At 44.4% G+C, this 21,707-nt stretch overlaps 1 protein-coding gene across 2 annotated transcripts in view; it reads left to right on the forward strand.

Annotated features, from left to right (window-relative positions):
• The window catches only part of LOC128663311 (uncharacterized protein HI_0077), a 265,688-nt gene that overhangs the window by 140,935 nt on the left and 103,046 nt on the right, over positions 1 to 21,707 (forward strand). For both annotated transcript variants that reach the window (XM_053717579.1, XM_053717580.1), the window contains exon 9: positions 11,412 to 11,490. In XM_053717579.1, the coding sequence (XP_053573554.1) occupies positions 11,412 to 11,490 (79 nt within the window). The remainder of the gene's footprint in view (positions 1 to 11,411; positions 11,491 to 21,707) is intronic.

Below are 21,707 nucleotides of genomic sequence, written 5' to 3' on the forward strand. Positions count from 1 at the left end.
TTTAACGTCTGTTTTAGTGCATTTTTGTAAGTTATCTACACAAATTCTTGAAGACCAATAACTTTTGGAAAAAATAAGGTTAGTTTGCAGAAATACGTAAACATTGGGGAAAATAGCTGATACAATTATATACACACACACACACACCAGTGTTCAAAAGTTTGGGGTCACTTAAAAATGTCCTTGTTTTCGAAAGAAAAGCACATTTTTTTTTTCTATTAAATAACATCAAATCTGAAATACAGTGTAGACATTGTTAAAGTTGTAAATAACTATTGTAGCTGGAAACGGCTGATTTTTTATGGAATATCTACATAGGCGTACAGAGGCCTATTACCAGCAACCTGTCCTGTGTTTCCATGGCACGTTGTGCTTGCTAATCCAAGTTTATCATTTAAAAATGCTAATTGATTATTAGAAAATTATTTTGCAATTATGTTAACACGGCTGAAAACTGTTTTGCTGATAAAAAGAAGCAATAAAACTGTCCTTCATTAGACTAGTTGAGTATCTGGAACATCAGCAATTGTGGGTTTGATTACAGGTTCAAGATCGCCAGAAACAAAGAACTTTCTTCTGAAACTCTTTAGTCAATTCTTCTTCTGAGAAATGAAGGCTATTACATGTGAGAGATTGTGAAGAAACTGAAGATCTCATACATTGCTGTGTACTACTCCCTTTACAGAACAGCGCAAACTGACTCTACCCAGAATAGAAAAAGGAGTGGGAGGCCGGTGCACAACTGAGCAAGAGAACAAATACATTAGTGTCTAGTTTGAGGAACAGGCGCCTCACAGGTCCTCAATGGGCAGCTTCATTAAATAATACCTGCAAAACACTAGTCTCAATGTCAACAGTGAAGAGGCAACTCCGGTATGCTGGTCTTCTAGGCAGAGTTGCAAAGAAAAGCCATATCTCAGACTGTCAAATAAAATGAAAAGATTAAGATGGGCAAAAGAACACAGACACAGGGCAGAGGAATACTGGGAAAGAAAGTGTTATGGACAGACAAATCTAAGTTTGAAGTGTTCAGATCACAAAGAAAAATGCCATCTGTCAAGCATTGTGGAGGCAGTGTGATGGTCTGGGGTGCTTTGGTAGTGGTAAAGTGGAAGATTTATACAGGGTAAAAGGGACCTTGAAAAAGGAAGGCATTTTGCAACACCATGCCATACCCTGTGTACGGTGCTTGATTGGAGCCAATTTCCTCCTACAACAGGACAATAACCCAAAGCACAGCTCCAATCTTTGCAAAAACTATTTAGCAAAGAAGCAGTCAGCTTCTATTCTGTTTTTAATGGAGGGGCCAGCACAGTCACCAGATCTCACCCCTATTGAGCTGTAGGAGAAGCTTGACCTTATGCTACGTAAGAAGTGCGCTTGAAGCCAATACAACTTGTGGGAGGTGCTTCAGGAAGCGTGGTTTGAAATCTCTTTAGATTACCGCAACAAATTGACAATTAAAATGCCAAAGGTCTGCAAGGATGTAGTTGCATTACATGGAGGGTTCTTTGATGAAAGCAAAGTTTGAAGGCCACAATTATTATTTCTTTTACAAGATATGACAAGTCCACAGATTTCATCCTTACTTATGGGATATCGCCTCCTGGTCAGCAGGAGGAGGCAAAAAGCTCCACAGCAGAGCTGCATAAATAGTGCCTCCCTTCCCTCCCAACCCAGTCATTCTCTTTGCCTGTGTTAGTGATAGGAAGAGGCAAAGTGAGGTGTTAGTTATAGTTTCTTCAATCAAGTGTTTATTATTTTTTAAGTAGTGCCACAGTGTGCTACTTTGTTCTGGGGTATAGCCTAGACCAAATCACTCTCTTCAGTGCAAAAAGAAAAGCATTTGGTGGCTTCAAAGCAATGGGAACTTGTGGAACATAATTTTCACAGCGCCTCCCATAGATGTATGCTACCCTGCTTGTAAAAGTCTGAGGGAGTAAATGCTCAGTACTTTTTATTTCCACAGGCCAATGTGAAGAGGAGGAAAGAACTTCACAAGCCGGGTGAGATGCCTTACTGCTGGGCAGACTTCTCATGAGGTAAGTGCTGACTTTATTCTGGGGTAAGAAGAACGCAGGATAAGTTTGGACACTTTATATTTGATCCTCATGGTAATTATGGTAAGTTCTCCTAGCATAATAGGGGTTAATATGGCAGTATGGATTGTGACACTCTCTCCCGGCGGTTCTCATGATTAATAGTCACCGTCAGGGAGATTTGATATGGGCAATGACTTGCTCTGTGAGAGATTCGGAATTCACATGCCTAAGATAATGTCCTAATGATAGGGGGGTTTCTCTGTCAGGTAGGACTACGCAGACTTTCTTCCGAGACTGCTCTGTGGGTTATTTATCCCAGTGGCTCAACTGTGTGCTGTACTGCACTCGACTGAAAATGTTTTAACTGGGATTACTACACAGTGTGTGTGGCAAGGTTTAAGAGAATCTGCGCAGTTTATTGTTTCTCCCGGTGGCCTGATTTAACAAAATAAAGATGGTGACCGGGAGATGACTAGAGACGGTGCTTCATGTTTAGATTGCACTCGACTAAATATATGTTTCCACTAAGAACTTTGCACAGTGTCGAAAGCAGCAGCCACCTGGGAGATTTACTTTATTGTGAGTTACAAGGGTTAACTGTGGTCGGGACGCTGGCTAGTGTTTATTAGTGCCATGCGGTTCTCCGACGGATCCATTTGCTATGTCATAGCAACCGGGAAGACTGACTTAAACGCCCACGATGGGCAGAGCTAAGGTACGCTCCATGGTTTGCGCACCTTTTGCTTAATCCCTTTTATCAGCGCCAGATGCCTCTTGGCCTTGTTTACAAACATAATTGAGAGGCTCTGCGCGTTCTTAAGTGTCTGCTCCCCTCTTTTCTATGAGCTCACAGTGATAGGTTCACAGGCTCAGTTGCGGTGGAGTTCCGGTTCTAGGGAACACACTGCTGGGGGGGGGGGGGTACATTTACATTTTAATGTATTTTTACTGAAGACAAGATATTTGGTTCTCTAATAAAGGAGCATGGAAAGATGGCAGTGTGTCATTTTATATATGCAAACGCAACCCTTTTTTCTGTGTCATATTATCGTTGACCCTACTGTTATAAGTACCTCTTAAAGGTCCTGTGGACCAGTGTCCAGGTCAGGGTTTTGCGTTCACTCTTAGCTGCAACCGAGAACGTTTTTTCTATTCTGCAGCTCATATAATGGGATACTGTTGTCCTTTTACATTTTAAAAGAGACAGTAGTATCATTCCTTGATTACATTTTTTTATTCCTGATTCTCTGTCTACAGCAGTGGCTGTTAGGAATATGATGTTACCGGTCAATACCCATTAAAATATTCTACATGGGGTGCCCAAATTTAATTTTGACCCACAGGAAGTGCTCTGTGGTTCCTAGATTGGACTTTGCATTTGTTATTATAGCGCTGTCTATTTGCTGCAACGTTATGTTGTTTTTGGCTGGTGTTTCTACATGAAGACATAACACCTCCTTTTACATTTTAAAGAAACAGTAACCTTTTTTCTCTGAAGATTTTTATTAAGAGAATTGCATCTATTTTGTTGGTCTCGTCAGCCTTTGCGGCATAGGATGGTACAAACTCTGTCGAGGATAAGTTTCTTTGAGAATTTCAGACAGTAACGTCTCGTTATGTGTGCATTATATTTAACAGATTTCAGTTATTTGCTTTGAAAGTTCATTCTTATGACTGAGGCTGAGACAAATGTGCTCAGACATAATGCTACTTTAGTGAATTAAAGGAATTGTGTTGTTTCCTATTTTCAAGTTTGTTTTGCTCTTTTGCACCTTTTCTCTCCTTGGCGATTGCTGTTTGAGAGTTGGTTAAAACTAGGAGCTAATGTAGCTTAGTGGATACCTTTCTGGCTCTGCAGCACAAAGGTTGTTGGTCGAATCCAGGTGCTGGATGACCATTTTACAAATGGCAAAATATAGTTTTCCTTAGCCGTCTCAGCTAAGAGATTAGACGTCATTCCTTAGGGGAAAGGGTGGTTTCGATCACTACGTGAATTTTCATACCCTTGGAGGATAGTCCTAATGGGCTATACATTCTTATAGGTCACACACCAAAGTTTACAATGTCTACCATCTGTGTGTTTTTCTACCGTCACTGGCGTTGCGGCATATTGACTAATTCTTTGTTTTCCTTGGGCTTTTGATATAGTGTCTCAAGGATACAAACTGGATTTCGCAGATTCTTCCCCCAGAGGAAGATTCCTTCTTTTCGATTGTCTGTAGACCAGATGAAGAGGGAGGAGTTCTTACGCTGTGTAAGAGACCTATCCTTCATGGGAGTATTTTGTTCCGTTCCGATTCAGGAACGGGGACAGACGATAAAATGAGCAGCACCTTGAGACACTTACGGGTGATTAGCTGCACTTTAAAAAAAAAATAAAAAAAAAACAAGTTTTTATTTCAATCTGTTTGTAGTTCCCAATAAGAAGGAATTTTCAGAACTATCTTAGCTCTCAAGAGTCTAACCAAGTTTCTCAGTGTTACATCTTTCGAGATAGAAACTATTGGTGCCATTCTTCTATTGATCCAGGAGGGTCAATTTTTGTCTACTATGGATCTAAAGGATGAATGTTTTCATGTTCCTGAGGTTTGCCTTTCTGGGCAAACATTTTCAGTTCGTGGCTCTTCCTTTTTGGTCTGGCCACAACACCCAGAATTTTCGCAAGGTTTCTGGTTTGCTGCTAGCGGCTTTGAGACCGCGGGGCATTGCAGTGACGCCTTTGCTGGACGATATATCTGATCCAGGCATTGTTTTATCAGCTAACAAAGTCTCATACCGACATGGTTTTATCCTTTCTGAGGACTCACAGGTGGATAATGAATCTGGAAAAGAGCTTGATAGTTCCACAGACAAAGATTCCTTTCTTGGGGCTCTACTCTACTCGTTATCCTTGAATATCTTTCTGATGAAGGTCAGACAGTTTAAGATTCTGGATGTATGCCGATCTCTTCAGGCCAATCCTAACGGCCATCAGTGGGTCAGTGCATGACGGTTCATCTCCGTCCTCTGCAACTGAGCTTGCTCAGTCAGTGGAATAGAGATTACACAAATTTGTCTCGTCAGATAAATCTAGAGCTGGAGACAAGGGACTCTTTTTTTATGGTGATTGTCGCTGGCTCTTCTATTTCAGGGACCATGCTTCCGCAGTCCCTCATGGGTGATAGTGACATCGGACGCCAGCCTGATAGGATGGGGAACAGTCTGGAGCTCCCTGAGGGCTCAGGGTGTAGGGTCTCAATTGGAGTATCTACTCCCATCAATATCCTAGAGTTGCGAGCAATATTCAATGCGCTTAAGGCTTGGTCTCAGTTTGCTTCGGCCAGGTTCATCAGTTTCCAGTCGCAATATTTCGTCTGTGGCTTACATCAATCGGCTGGGAGGAACATAGAGTTCCTTAGCGATGAAAGAAGTAACCAAGATATTTCAGTGGGCAGAGGCTCACTCTTGTTTTTTTTGTTAGCAATCCACATTCCAGGAGTGGAAGACTAGTAAGTGGATTTTCTGAGCAGACAGCCTTTTTATCCGGGGGAATGGGAACTCCATCCGGAGGTATTTGCCAATCTGATTTTCAGATGGGGAAGGCCAGAGTTGTTCTTAGGGCATCTCGTCAGAATGCGAGGCTTCTGTGTTTCGGGTCCAGGTCCTGGGATTCCCAGGCTGAACTGATAGTTGCCTTGGCAGTGCCTGGGTCATTCGACCTATCTTGTGTGTTCCCTTTATTTGCTTTCGTTCCCCGTGTGATTGCTTGAGTCAATCAGGAGAGGTTGTCGGTAATCCCTTTTGCTCCGGCGTGGCCTCGCTGGCTTTGGTATGCCGAGCTGGTGGAAATGTCATCTCTTCCACCGTTAAAGATTCCGTTGGGGGAAGACCTTCTCATTAAGGGATCCTTCCATCATCTGACTTTGATTTCTCTGCAGTTGACTGCTTGGAGATTGACCGCTTGACTTTATCTATGCGAGGGTTCTCTGATTCGGTCATTGATACCTTGATTCAGGCGCGTAGGCCTGTCACTAGAAAAATTTGCCATAAGATATGGCATAATTATCTTTTTTGGTGTGAATCCAAGGGCTACTCATGGAGTAGGGTTAGGATTCCCAGGACTTTATGTTTTCTCCAGGTAGAATTGGAGAAAGGGTTGTTAGCAATTTCCTTAAAGGGACAGTTTTCTGCTTTGTCTATTTTACTACACAAGCGTCTGGCAGATGTTCCGGATGTGCAATCCTTTTGTTAGGCTCTGACTAGAATCAGGCCGGTTTTTAGTCCATTTGCTCCTCCTTGGAGTTTGAATTTAGTTCTTCAAAAGGTTTCGTTTGAACCTTTGCATTCCATAGATATTTCGTTATTTTCTTGGAAGGTTTATTTTTGGTTGCTATTTCTTCTGTTCGCAGAGTTTCTGAGCTTTCAGTATTACAATGTGATTCTCCTTACCTTATTGTTCATTCCAATAAGGTAGTGTTACGTACCAAACCTGGTTTTCTTCCTAAGGTTGTTTCCAACTAATATTTTAATCAGGAAATTATTGTTCCTTCATTGTGTCCTAATCGTTCTTCTAAGAGGGAGCGTCTGTTACATAACTTGGACGTGGTCCGTGCCCTGAAGTTTTACTTGTAGGCGACTACTTACAGGCGACTAATGAATTTCATCAATCATCTTCATTATTTGTTGTTTTTTTCTGGAAAACGTAGGGACCAGAAAGCTACCTCTCTTTCTTTTTGGCTGCAGAGTATCATCCGTTTTGCATATGAGAATGCTGGACGGCGGCCTCCTGAAAGAATTACGGCTCATTCTACTAGGGCTGTGGCTTCCTCATGGGCATTTAAACATGAGGCTTCTGTGGAACAGATTTGCAAGGCTGTAACTTGGTCATCTCTTTTCACTTTTTTTTCCAGATTTTACGATTTTGATACTTTTGTCTCGTTTGAGGCTGTTTTTGGGAGAAAGGTTCTTCAAGCAGTGGTGCCTTCTGTTTAGGTTCCTGTCTTGTCCCTCCCTTTCATCCGTGTCCTATAGCTTTGGTATTGTATCCCATAAGTAAGGATGAAATTCGTGGACTCGTCATATCTTGTAAAAGAAAAGGAAATTTATGCTTGACCTGTCTTAGAAAACGACGGCCCTCCCTATCGTTTTCTAAGACAGGTCTTTATTTTTGTTAAACTTCAGTCACCTCTGCTCCTTGGCTTTTCCTTTTCTCTTCCTAACTTCGGTCGAATGACTGGGTTGGGAGGGAAGGGAGGAGCTATTTATGCAGCTCTGCTGTGGAGCTCTTTGCCTCCTCCTGCTGACCAGGAGGCGATATCCCATAAGTAAGGATGAAATCCGTGGACTCGTCATATCGTAAAAGAAACAAATTTATCAGGTAAGCATACATTTCCTTTCACTTAAAATTCATTATTTCTAACCTTGTCAATGACTATATATATATATATATATATATACAGTATGGTTCCACAGTTAGTATTAGTTCAACTTATCCCAAAAACAAAATTTAGGATTCTATTACCCATCTTTTCAGTAATTAAAAAATAATCTTATGAAAATTAGATTAAAATTTATATTTTCTTCTCAAATGGAAAGAGTTCAAAGCTGCATTCATTACTTTTGGGAAATAAGAACCTGGCTACCAGGAGGAGGCAAAGACACCCCAGCCAAAGGCTTAAATACTCCTCCCACTCCCCGGTCATTCTTTGACTTTCGTCCCAGGAGGTTGGCAGAGACGTGTCAGAACTTTTCATTTTTATCTCTTATGGAGGGTAGTACTCTTCGGCATGGGACAGGAGTTTTAAGTAGTCCTGTCAGTCTCTCAGTGAGGGCTTGGATGAAAGTTAGAGTCCGTAGATGCAGGGAGAGTCTTTCTGCGAAACCATCCCGACTCATATTAACTGCTCCTCAAGCAATCGGCGTTGTCGAACTTCGCTCCACTGCCTGCTTTCTTCTCTCAGGTCCATGGCGGAGGCGATGCTACTATTCGTCACACTTAAAAGGCCGTGTTCCTGTTCCACGGCGTTGATTACGGTAAGATTGTTTCATTTTACTTTATCGTCAATGTACTGTAATGTGAATGTTTTCCCGATAGGTTACACACCTTTGCGGGTCTAACTATATGACATAAGGGTCTCAGTGAGTATCTTGGAATCGAGGGTAATATCTCCTGAGAGGAGTTATTGAACAGGAGGGTTTATAATCATGTTTGTTATGTGATTCAACCTGCTTATGTGTGATGTTTATGGGCTCGTGGTTGGAACTTTGAGGCCTTTGGAAGTGATGCAGCCTTTTGGTTGGGTGGCTCTTTTGGACTGTTCGGTTCACCTTGTGTTCGGGCGTGGTTCCGTTCCGTTCCTCATTTCCGCATTCCTGACAGTGTGTCATGATCCAGCCTAGAATTGAACCTGGGACCTGTTTCTATTTCTGCTGCTGTTCTTTCCCAGCCTGCTGACTTACCTCTTCGCCACCAGATGGCTTGGTCACAGGCTGAGATTATTGGTTTTCTGTTTGCTGCAACTTTGGCTCTCTGGCTCCACCTGCTTACCATCTTAAACAAATTATATAATCATCAGCCTGCTATATTAGGCAGGTTTGCTTTCAGTTCTGGGCCTTGACATTGAGTGTTGCACTCTGACAGAGCCTCTGGTCCTGATTCCTGTTTGAATACAGATTTTTTGGATTTCCTGGTGCCTGATTTCTGCTTCATTTTGAGACTACTCTTCTGGATTTTCCCTTGGCACTGTGTTTCGTTTCTTGACCGATTTCCTGACAATTGACCTTAGCTAATTCTCTAATATTTCAGACTGCCTCAGGTACTTTTGCTTGCTTGTTACCTGTTACTACAAAGTTACCGTCTACAGCCTATGCAAGTATCCTGCTAGTTATTACAAAGATCTGCATTACTGTCTGTTACTACAGAGTTCCAGTCTGCAGTCTATGCAAGTATCCTGCCTGTTATTACAAAGCTCTGCATTCCTGTCTGTTACTACAAAGTTACCAGTCTACAGCCTATGCAAGTATTCTGTCTGTTATTACAAAGATCTACATTCCTGCCTGTTACTACAGAGTTCTAGTTTACAGCCTATGCAAGTATCCTTCTTGGTATTACAAAGTTACCTGATTACAGCATCTCTTCATATCCTGCCTGTTACTGCCAAGTTTTGGTCTACAGCATATCAACGTATTCTGCCTTCTATTGCCAAGTTTCTTGTCTACAGTTTATTTACATTTTTGTCTGCTTTAAGACTGTCTGAACCAAGTTACTTTGTATTATTGTCTGCACAGAGACTTTGCCTTTTATCTAGTTTGCATCTCACTGCATTGCTAATTAACCTATCAATAAAACCTTCACCTTTATTTCTTAAAACCCTTGTACCAGTTTAATTATGCCAAAAAAGAAAGACTCACGCAGTCCGCAGGGGTCTGGTCATAAGAGGTGTTGAGTACCCCAGCCATTGTGGCTGTCAGGTGCCGTTTTTGTTTTCATACTATAGTCCATATTGATAGTTCCTCTATCCAGTTATGGAGGATTCTGATGCTGAGACTGTGCTAATTTCAGATTCAGTTACAGAGGATTCTGTTCTGATACCGAGACTATTTTGATTTCAGATTCTGTGTCCGGTGACAAATCCGGATTGGCCTTGTTGACACATGTCGACCAGTTTTGTTCCGTATGCCATTTTAGAGCGCCTTGTTCCTCGGGCTCGGGGAATCAACGGACTGCTGAGCCATCCTCCTCTGGGGGTCCTGTCCTCCGAGAGGCGAGTTCCCTACCAATTCATACTTCTACACATGCGGGTAACCCAGTTTCTGATTCCTCCATGCAGGGTGGCGTGTCCCCCCCCCCCCCCCCGGAGGTTGTGGCACGTTTTCGCTTCCACATAATGTTGGCGATTGTTCGCTGCAGAGTCCAGACATTTCTTTGAGAATGTGCTCGTGCCCTATTGTTCCGGGCCTTCTGCCTTGGGGAGGGCCTCTGCAGTTCCCCGCGGGTGTCCCTGAGTGTTGTGCCTTTCCTTACAGGATTGCGCGACTTCGGATATTACTCAGACATGTTTTTCAGTTATTGAATGACCTTATCGTTACCAGATACAGGGATTTTCAGTCTGCTAATATGAATGGTGCACCTCATTAGACATTTGGGGATGAGGTAATCTCCTGATTGTCATTTGTTTGAGATCTTTCCCAGTTTTTGAAAGATAGGGCTCAGTTTGGCTGGTCCTGCGGGTAGGCCTGTGTATTTTTTGGGCGTTAACCTCCGGGTTGCCTTATATTTACTTTATATCCGATGGGATGTCTTTTTTTTTTTTTTTTCGGTAACTTTCTGGGATTGATACTCTTTATTACTTCTTCGGAAGTTGTTTTGGACATGTTAGTCCTATGTTAAATATGTCTGTTTTCTGTTTTTTTCCCCTATGAGGGAGAATTTATGCAGCTTGCCGGTTAGGACCCTAGGTGCAGGCTGGTCCTGTCGGGTTCGTTCAGTCTTGTGGCTGTTCAGACACGTGGGGCTGTTCTGCTTGACTGGTTCGGTAAAACCGCCAAGTGCTCAGGTTATCATTGTTTTTTCATGTTCAACTAAGCATTCGAGAGTACCTGGGGGTCCGTGAGACGGGAAGGATTGTTCCAGTCCTTATAGCCTTCAGTCATAGATGGCCGGGTAGGGAGGTTTCCCGCTGCGTCACTCTATTTGACATCTGATTTCATCAGACCTTAGAGCCTCCCCCATGGGTTGGAGGGCTAAACGCCCTTTACCGCAGTTGAGCGGTTTGGCCTTCATTTTTAGGCCTCTGGATTTTTATTGGGTAGAGGTTCAGGCCTGGTGCCCTCAGTATGGGCCGCCTATTGTATCCTCTCCCGTCTTGGCATTCAGTGTCCTCTATAGCTTGGGTATTGTTTTCCCAAAAGTAATGAATGCAGCTGTGGACTCTTTCCATTTAAGAAGAAAAACATAAATTATACTTACCTGATAATTTCCTTTTCTTCTGATGGAAAGAGTCCACAGCTCCCCACCCGTAATTTTATGTGTTTTATGTGGGGCGTCCTTATATTCTTCTGGCACCTTTCACCCTGATATTTCTTCTACTGTTCCTTGTTCTTCGGCAGAATGACTGGGGGATGAGGGGAGTGGGAGGAGTATTTAAGCCTTTGGCTGGGGTATCTTTGCCTCCTCCTGGTGGCCAGGTTCTTATTTCCCAAAAGTAATGAATGCAGCTGAGGACTCTTTCCATCAGAAGAAAATGAAATTATCAGGTAAGCATAATTTATGTTTTTTTGAATATTTTTTGTATTTTTTTTTACGGGTGTCTTGTTCATAACTATACATCTGTTACCTTTGTTCAATGTTCTAATTTTATCTAATATAATAACATTTTGATGTATTGCTAGGATTGTGGCAGTCAGCAGCAGAAACAGCACATGATCTATTGGGACGTTTGGCTATTGTGCACATGGTCCATGAAGCAAGGTATGAAACACCACGGTGAAAGCATAACATTTCTCCAACATAGGTGTGTCCGGTCCACGGCGTCATCCTTACTTGTGGGATATTCTCTTCCCCAACAGGAAATGGCAAAGAGCCCAGCAAAGCTGGTCACATGATCCCTCCTAGGCTCCGCCTACCCCAGTCATTCTCTTTGCCGTTGTACAGGCAACATCTCCACGGAGATGGCTTAGAGTTTTTTAGTGTTTAACTGTAGTTTCTATTATTCAATCAAGAGTTTGTTATTTTAAAATAGTGCTGGTATGTACTATTTACTCTGAAACAGAAAAGAGATGAAGATTTCTGTTTGTATGAGGAAAATGATTTTAGCAACCGTTACTAAAATCCATGGCTGTTCCACACAGGACTGTTGAGAGGAATTAACTTCAGTTGGGGGAACAGTGAGCAGTCTCTTGCTGCTTGAGGTATGACACATTCTAACAAGACAATGTAATGCTGGAAGCTGTCATTTTCCCTATGGGATCCGGTAAGCCATGTTTATTAAGATAGTAAATAAGGGCTTCACAAGGGCTTATTAAGACTGTAGACTTTTTCTGGGCTAAATCGATTCATATATTACACATATTTAGCCTTGAGGAATCATTTAATCTGGGTATTTTGGTAAAATTATATCGGCAGGCACTGTTTTAGACACCTTATTCTTTAGGGGCTTTCCCTAATCATAGGCAGAGCCTCATTTTCGCGCCGGTATTGCGCACTTGTTTTTGAGAGGCATGACATGCAGTCGCATGTGTGAGGAGCTCTGATACATAGAAAAGACTTTCTGAAGGCGTCATTTGGTATCGTATTCCCCTTTGGGCTTGGTTGGGTCTCAGCAAAGCAGATACCAGGGACTGTAAAGGGGTTAAAGTTAAAAACGGCTCCGGTTCCGTTATTTTAAGGGTTAAAGCTTCCAAATTTGGTGTGCAATACTTTTAAGGCTTTAAGACACTGTGGTGAAATTTTGGTGAATTTTGAACAATTCCTTCATATTTTTTCGCAATTGCAGTAATAAAGTGTGTTCAGTTTAAAATTTAAAGTGACAGTAACGGTTTTATTTTAAAACGTTTTTTGTACTTTGTTATCAAGTTTATGCCTGTTTAACATGTCTGAACTACCAGATAGACTGTGTTCTGAATGTGGGGAAGCCAGGGTTCCTTCTCATTTAAATAAATGTGATTTATGTGACAATGAAAATGATGCCCAAGATGATTCCTCAAGTGAGGGGAGTAAGCATGGTACTGCATCATTCCCTCCTTCGTCTACACGAGTCTTGCCCACTCAGGAGGCCCCTAGTACATCTAGCGCGCCAATACTCCTTACTATGCAACAATTAACGGCTGTAATGGATAATTCTATCAAAAACATTTTAGCCAAAATGCCCACTTATCAGCGTAAGCGCGACTGCTCTGTTTTAGATACTGAAGAGCATGACGACGCTGATGATAATGGTTCTGAAATGCCCCTACACCAGTCTGATGGGGCCAGGGAGGTTTTGTCTGAGGGAGAAATTTCAGATTCAGGGAAAATTTCTCAACAAGCTGAACCCGATGTGATTACATTTAAATTTAAGTTGGAACATCTCCGCGCTCTGCTTAAGGAGGTATTATCCACTCTGGATGATTGTGAGAATTTGATCATCCCAGAGAAACTATGTAAAATGGACAAGTTCCTAGAGGTCCCGGGGCTCCCAGAAGCTTTTCCTATACCCAAGCGGGTGGCGGACATTGTAAATAAAGAATGGGAAAGGCCCGGTATACCTTTCGTCCCTCCCCCCATATTTAAAAAATTGTTTCCTATGGTCGACCCCAGAAAGGACTTATGGCAGACAGTCCCCAAGGTCGAGGGAGCGGTTTCCACTTTAAACAAACGCACCACTATACCCATAGAAGATAGTTGTGCTTTCAAAGATCCTATGGATAAAAAATTAGAAGGTTTACTTAAAAAGATGTTTGTTCAGCAGGGTTACCTTCTACAACCAATTTCATGCATTGTCCCTGTCACTACAGCCGCGTGTTTCTGGTTCGATGAGCTAGTAAAGGCGGTCGATAGTGATTCTCCTCCTTATGAGGAGATTATGGACAGAATCCGTGCTCTCAAATTGGCTAATTCTTTCACCCTAGACGCCACTTTGCAATTGGCTAGGTTAGCGGCTAAGAATTCTGGGTTTGCTATTGTGGCGCGCAGAGCGCTTTGGTTGAAATCTTGGTCAGCTGATGCGTCTTCCAAGAACAAACTACTTAACATTCCTTTCAAGGGGAAAACGCTGTTTGGCCCTGACTTGAAAGAGATTATCTCTGATATCACTGGGGGTAAGGGCCACGCCCTTCCTCAGGATCGCTCTTTCAAGGCCAAAAATAAACCTAATTTTCGTCCCTTTCGTAGAAACGGACCAGCCCAAAGTGCTACGTCCTCTAAGCAAGAGGGTAATACTTCTCAAGCCAAGCCAGCTTGGAGACCAATGCAAGGCTGAAACAAGGGAAAGCAGGCCAAGAAACCTGCCACTGCTACCAAGACAGCATGAAATGTTGGCCCCCGATCCGGGACCGGATCTGGTGGGGGGCAGACTCTCTCTCTTCGCTCAGGCTTGGGCAAGAGATGTTCTGGATCCTTGGGCACTAGAAATAGTCTCCCAAGGTTATCTTCTGGAATTCAAGGGGCTTCCCCCAAGGGGGAGGTTCCACAGGTCTCAGTTGTCTTCAGACCACATAAAAAGACAGGCATTCTTACATTGTGTAGAAGACCTGTTAAAAATGGGAGTGATTCATCCTGTTCCATTAGGAGAACAAGGGATGGGGTTCTACTCCAATCTGTTCATAGTTCCCAAAAAAGAGGGAACGTTCAGAACAATCTTAGATCTCAAGATCTTAAACAAGTTTCTCAAGGTTCCATCGTTCAAAATGGAAACCATTCGAACAATTCTTCCTTCCATCCAGGAAGGTCAATTCATGACCACGGTGGATTTAAAGGATGCGTATCTACATATTCCTATCCACAAGGAACATGATCGGTTCCTAAGGTTCGCATTCCTGGACAAGCATTACCAGTTCGTGGCGCTTCCTTTCGGATTAGCCACTGCTCCAAGGATTTTCACAAAGGTACTAGGGTCCCTTCTAGCGGTGCTAAGACCAAGGGGCATTGCAGTAGTACCTTACTTGGACGACATTCTGATTCAAGCGTCGTCCCTTCCTCAAGCAAAGGCTCACACGGACATAGTCCTGGCCTTTCTCAGATCTCACGGATGGAAAGTGAACGTGGAAAAGAGTTCTCTATCTCCGTCGACAAGAGTTCCCTTCTTGGGAACAATAATAGACTCCTTAGAAATGAGGATTTTTCTGACAGAGGCCAGAAAAACAAAACTTCTAAACTCTTGTCGGATACTTCATTCCGTTCCTCTTCCTTCCATAGCGCAGTGCATGGAAGTGATAGGTTTGATGTTAGCGGCAATGGACATAGTTCCTTTTGCGCGCATTCATCTAAGACCATTACAACTGTGTATGCTCAGTCAGTGGAATGGGGACTATACAGGAGACTCACTCCGTTGGTGGCTGTCCCTGGACAACCTGTCACAAGGGATGACCTTCCGCAGACCAGAGTGGGTCATTGTCACGACCGACGCCAGTCTGATCGGCTGGGGCGCGGTCTGGGGATCCCTGAAAGCTCAGGGTCTTTGGTCTCGGGAAGAATCTCTTCTACCGATAAATATTCTGGAACTGAGAGCGATATTCAATGCTCTCAAGGCTTGGCCTCAGCTAGCGAGGGCCAAGTTCATACGGTTTCAATCAGACAACATGACGACTGTTGCGTACATCAACCATCAGGGGGGAACAAGGAGTTCCCTGGCGATGGAAGAAGTGACCAAAATCATTCAATGGGCGGAGACTCGCTCCTGCCACCTGTCTGCAATCCACATCCCAGGAGTGGAAAATTGGGAAGCGGATTTTCTGAGTCGTCAGACATTGCATCCGGGGGAGTGGGAACTCCATCCGGAAATCTTTGCCCAAATCACTCAACTGTGGGGCATTCCAGACATGGATCTGATGGCCTCTCGTCAGAACTTCAAGGTTCCTTGCTACGGGTCCAGATCCAGGGATCCCAAGGCGACTCTAGTAGATGCACTAGTAGCACCTTGGACCTTCAAACTAGCTTATGTATTCCCGCCGTTTCCTCTCATCCCCAGGCTGGTAGCCAGGATCAATCAGGAGAGGGCGTTGGTGATCTTGATAGCTCCTGCGTGGCCACGCAGGACTTGGTATGCAGATCTGGTGAATATGTCATCGGCTCCACCATGGAAGCTACCTTTGAGACGAGACCTTCTTGTTCAAGGTCCGTTCGAACATCCGAATCTGGTCTCACTCCAGCTGACTGCTTGGAGATTGAACGCTTGATCTTATCAAAGCGAGGGTTCTCAGATTCTGTTATTGATACTCTTGTTCAGGCCAGAAAGCCTGTAACTAGAAAAATTTACCACAAAATTTGGAAAAAATATATCTGTTGGTGTGAATCTAAAGGATTCCCTTGGGACAAGGTTAAGATTCCTAAGATTCTATCCTTCCTTCAAGAAGGATTGGAAAAAGGATTATCTGCAAGTTCCTTGAAGGGACAGATTTCTGCCTTGTCTGTGTTACTTCACAAAAAGCTGGCAGCTGTGCCAGATGTTCAAGCCTTTGTTCAGGCTCTGGTTAGAATCAAGCCTGTTTACAAACCTTTGACTCCTCCTTGGAGTCTCAACTTAGTTCTTTCAGTTCTTCAGGGGGTTCCGTTTGAACCCTTACATTCCGTTGATATTAAGTTATTATCTTGGAAAGTTTTGTTTTTGGTTGCAATTTCTACTGCTAGAAGAGTTTCAGAATTATCTGCTCTGCAGTGTTTTCCTCCTTATCTGGTGTTCCATGCAGATAAGGTGGTTTTATGTACTAAACCTGGTTTTCTTCCAAAAGTTGTTTCTAACAAAAACATTAACCAGGAGATAGTCGTGCCTTCTCTGTGTCCGAAACCAGTTTCGAAGAAGGAACGTCTGTTGCACAATTTGGATGTTGTTCGCGCTCTAAAATTCTATTTAGATGCTACAAAGGATTTTAGACAAACATCTTCCTTGTTTGTTGTTTATTCTGGTAAAAGGAGAGGTCAAAAAGCAACTTCTACCTCTCTCTCTTTTTGGATTAAAAGCATCATCAGATTGGCTTACGAGACTGCCGGACGGCAGCCTCCTGAAAGAATCACAGCTCATTCCACTAGGGCTGTGGCTTCCACATGGGCCTTCAAGAACGAGGCTTCTGTTGATCAGATATGTAGGGCAGCGACTTGGTCTTCACTGCACACTTTTACCAAATTTTACAAGTTTGATACTTTTGCTTCTTCTGAGGCTATTTTTGGGAGAAAGGTTTTGCAAGCCGTGGTGCCTTCCATTTAGGTGACCTGATTTGCTCCCTCCCTTCATCCGTGTCCTAAAGCTTTGGTATTGGTTCCCACAAGTAAGGATGACGCCGTGGACCGGACACACCTATGTTGGAGAAAACAGAATTTATGTTTACCTGATAAATTACTTTCTCCAACGGTGTGTCCGGTCCACGGCCCGCCCTGGTTTTTTAATCAGGTCTGATAATTTATTTTCTTTAACTACAGTCACCACGGTATCATATGGTTTCTCCTATGCAAATATTCCTCCTTAACGTCGGTCGAATGACTGGGGTAGGCGGAGCCTAGGAGGGATCATGTGACCAGCTTTGCTGGGCTCTTTGCCATTTCCTGTTGGGGAAGAGAATATCCCACAAGTAAGGATGACGCCGTGGACCGGACACACCGTTGGAGAAAGTAATTTATCAGGTAAACATAAATTCTGTTTTCACATTTAGCACAATATCAGTTTTTCAGATTATAAATTTAAGATGTGTTGGCTTGTGTTTTTCAGTATAAACCTCTCTATTAAGTATATCTCTTACCTACTTATATCAGGCAGTTATGATTATTTCATTCAAATTAATATTATTATTATCAGGTATTTGTAGAGTGCCAACAGATTCCGCAACGTTATAAACATAGGCGGTATACAAGATAACATTTAGAGGGATCAAATCGGTAAAGGGCCCTGGGGGGAGCAGTGCAGTTGAGGGCTTTGTATGTCAGAGTGAGAATTTTGTGTTTAATCCTGGAGGCAAGAGGAAGCCAGTGAAGGGATTGGCAGAGAGGTGCAGCAGATGAAGAGCGACGTGTAAGGAAGATGAGCCTGGCATAGGCATACATTATGGATTGTAAAGGACCTAGGCGGCAGCTAGGGAGACCAGAGAGGATGGAGTTGCAGTAGTCAAGGCTGGAAAGGATGAGAGAGTGGATTAAAATCTTAGTTGTGTCTCTTTTGTAAGGAAATATCTAATTTTAGAGATGTTTTTTAAGATGGAAGTGGCAGGCTTTAGCCAAGGACTGAATGTGGATTGAAAGAAAGATCTAAGTCAAGTGTGACCCCAAGACATCGGGCATGTGGGGTAGGGGTAATGATGGAGTTATCGACAGTTATAGAGAAATGGGGGGTGGAACTTTTGGAAGAAGGGGGGAAAATAAGGAGCTCAGTTTTGGAGAGATTTAGCTTGAGGTAGTGTGAGGATATCCAAGATGAGATTTGAGAGAGACAGTTAGTGACACTGGTTAGCACGGAAGGAGATAGGTCTGGTGCAGAGAGGTAGATTTGAGTGTCGTCGGCATACAAATGATATTGAAACCCGTGGGACTTTATTAAGGAAGTCGTGTAGATTGAGGAGAGAAGGGAACCAAGGACAGAGCCTTGCGGTACCCCAACAGAAAGTGGTAACGGGGCAGAGCATGCCCCAGAGAAGGCTACACTAAAGGTACGGTAAGACAGATAGCATGAGAACCACAAAAGAGCTGTGTTGCAAATGCTGAAGGATTGGAGGGTTTGGAACAAAAGAGGGTGGTCGACAGTATCAAAGGCTGCCGACCTATCAAGAAGGATAAGCAGAGAAAAGTGTCCTTTGGATATTGCTTAGAATAAAAGATGAAACAAGAATCCTATTAAATCGTAATAATTACATAATTCAACTGAAAAGGACCACCACCAGATTTTTTAAATTAGTTCCATGTTCTCAATCGCCACAAGTAAGATGTGGTAAAAGTTCTGGAGCAAAACAAACCTGTAGAGCGATTTCAAAAGAAAATAATTTATTGTAGTAAAATTAATTGAATAAAAAAGGAGAGAATCATTTTTGAGGCTCTAATTTAGGGTAAGGGAAATATAAGGATTTGGTATGGCTCTCAATACCTTTATGCCCCCAAAAAGGGACAGTGTACCATTATTTTTCTTCCCTTCTCTTTACTCTTAATATGATTCCATTGATCAATTACCTTTAGTTTGTTATTTGAAATAGCTTATTTTGCCTGATATCTCCTCATCTACAGTATACATGGTATTTCAATACTTAAGTAATGGGTATAGAAAATATATGTAAACAGGAATGTTTAGAAGAGGTAGATAAGGAGGATGTTGTGTAATATAGGGAGATAAGCTATTGAGGTTCTGCTCTCATTGAAAGCTCAGCTGTTTGATTAGAAACCTAAAGGATCAATTTCCTAATTTACACTGAGCCAGATTACAAATGGTACGCAATAGCGCGGGTCGTTATACGTCCATGGTAAAGCAGATTTAGCAGAGAAGGGTTAGCACGGCCGACGTTGCTCTAGAGCAACATAGAAATGTAAGCTATTCCTAACAACTTTGTGTTTTATCGCAGTAGATCTAGGACAGTGTCGGCTCAGCACACAAGCATTTTTTTCCACCAAGCCCCATAGAAGTCCGTGGGGAGAATGCTTTAGCACGGTCACAATATCTGAATTTCTGAAGATAGCGCACCTGTTTTTTGCTTGCATGCTACCTTTTTACTTTCAACTTCTAAAATGCGCTGTGACGGATACCCCGGCTACCCCGACTGGGTAGCTCCGCCAAACGGGTCCTGCTTCCTCCCTGCCGACTACAGCTATGTAGCTGGCAAGTGACCACAGCCTGTAGCCACCCCTGATGCCCGACAGCACCAGTACAAAGGGCTGCTGGAGCGACCAGGGGTAAATTTAGCGGGTGTCCTGCTGTCCTGTGGCCAACCCGGGAGTTCCAGGAGCCCGGCCAGCCTGAGAGGGGTTAGGCCGGTGTCCATTGTGAGGCGGCCAACCGGGAGTTACAGGAGCCTGGCCAGCCTAGGAGGGTTTTCCCGGTCATAGACCAGCTCTTCTCTTAACAAGTTTAGAACACAAAAACAAGCCAACAAAAAGCTTCCAGAGATTGTGGTTGCTCTGAGGAGCCCAAAACCACTGAGAAACAACAGGGGTGAGGTTGTAGGGGGATAGGGGTTTAGCTCTTGCAGCCCGGTAACCGTGACAACTCCCCCCTTCAAGTTCAGCAGACATGGCTATATCCACACGGGTCTATTTGGGGCTTGCCGAAGGTGGCCCTCCACTTCTCGGATGATGGAGAAGGTTATCCCATGTCCTCTGCGCTTGATGCACCCTGGGGGGTTTCTGCTGGCGTTTATCCCCCGCACCCTGGACGCAGGGATAATTACACAATGCAAAGTACCAAACAAGTTTACCAAGGCCGGCTCCCAAACAGTTGCTCTCCAACAAGTTCCAGTGTCTTTAAGTTCCATGGCCATACTGCCTCCCTCTGTGACACTCTGTTGAGTACTGGCTGACCCACCCACAAACAAAGCCAGTGCCTGTTTCCCAGCTGTATTCCCACCCCAGACCGGAGGGTGAGGTTGCTCCTTGGTGGGGCAGGCAAAGCTTGGGTGCCCAAACATGTGGCATCAACTGCATAAGCTTTTATCCTCCTTGCCCAATGCAACGCCTGTCCCCCCGGTGAGAAATCCTCCTGGGCGCAAAAAGGGTAGAGATCATGCCCAGCTACTGGGGAGAGATATCGATACCCGTGTCTCCCTGCAAGGAGTTCTGTGTAAGGGGAGGGAGGACGACAACCTCCGCCCCCAGGGAATGGCTCTGCTGCTTGGGAGAGAGACCGACTGTCTCCTCTCCCTGCTCCTGGCTCTGCCGCTGGGGAGAGAGACCGACTGTCTCCTCTCCTGGGAAGGGGTTCTGCTGCTGGGGAGAGTTATTGACATCTGTCTCTCCCTGCAAGGGGTTCTGCTTACGGGGAGGGAGGACGACTACCTCTGCTCCCAGGGGATGGCTCTGCCACTGGGGAAAGAGACTGACTGTCTCCTCTCCCGGCTCCTGGCTCTGCCGCTGGGGAGAGAGACCAACTGTCTCCTCTCCCAGGAAGGGGTTCTGCGTAAGGGGAGGGAGGACGATTACATCCGCTCTGCCGCTGGGGAAAGATACCGACTGTCTCCTCTCCCGGGTCCTGGCTCAGCCGCTGGGGAGAGAGACTGACTGTCTCCTCTACCGGGAAGGGGTTCTGCTGCTGGGTAGAGTTATCGACATCCGTCTCTCTCTGCAAGGGGTTCTGCTTACGGGGAGGGAGGACGACGACTACCTCCGCTCATAGGAGATGGCTCTGCCACTGGGGAGAGAGACCGACTCTCCCGGCTCTGCCACTGGGGAGAGAGACCGACTGTCTCCTCTCCCAGGAAAGGGTTCTGTGTAAGGGGAGGGAGAACGACTACATCCGCTCCCAGGGGATGGCTCTGCCTCTGGGAAGAGAGACCGACTGTCTCCTCTCCCGGCTCCTGGCTCTGCCGCTGGGGAGAGAGCCCAACTGTCTCCTCTCCCGGGAAGGGGTTCTGCTGCTGGGGAGAGTTATCGATATCCGTTTCTCCCTGCAAGGGGTTCTGTGTAAGGGGAGGGAGGATGACTACCTCCTCTCCCTGGTTTACCAGAGCTGCTGCAGGGGCTGGGCAGAGGCCTGCGGCTCTCTGCCCTGTTGCTAGTGCTTCTGCTAGGGTGGCCCCCTGTTCCAAGACCATAAGCTAGGAGCCAGACTACTGATCGGGATCCAGCAGCCCTGGTTCCCTTTTTCTTTGTTGCCACTCCTCCACGGTCGAGCTCCATGAATCCCAGAGGACTGCACCCCAGATCTGTATACCCCTGGCACGCTGCTTAGCAAGATCTAGCAGCCTCTTGTATTCCTTGACCAGTGCCTCTTCCTGGTCAATTATAAAATCCAGATTGTCTAGTATCCAGGATTCGTCCAAGAGATCTAGCAGTTCCTCTTGGAGCCCAGAGATATCCTCCAGACACTGGTC

Source organism: Bombina bombina, chromosome 6, assembly GCF_027579735.1.
Source record: "Bombina bombina isolate aBomBom1 chromosome 6, aBomBom1.pri, whole genome shotgun sequence".
NCBI lineage: Eukaryota > Metazoa > Chordata > Amphibia > Anura > Bombinatoridae > Bombina > Bombina bombina.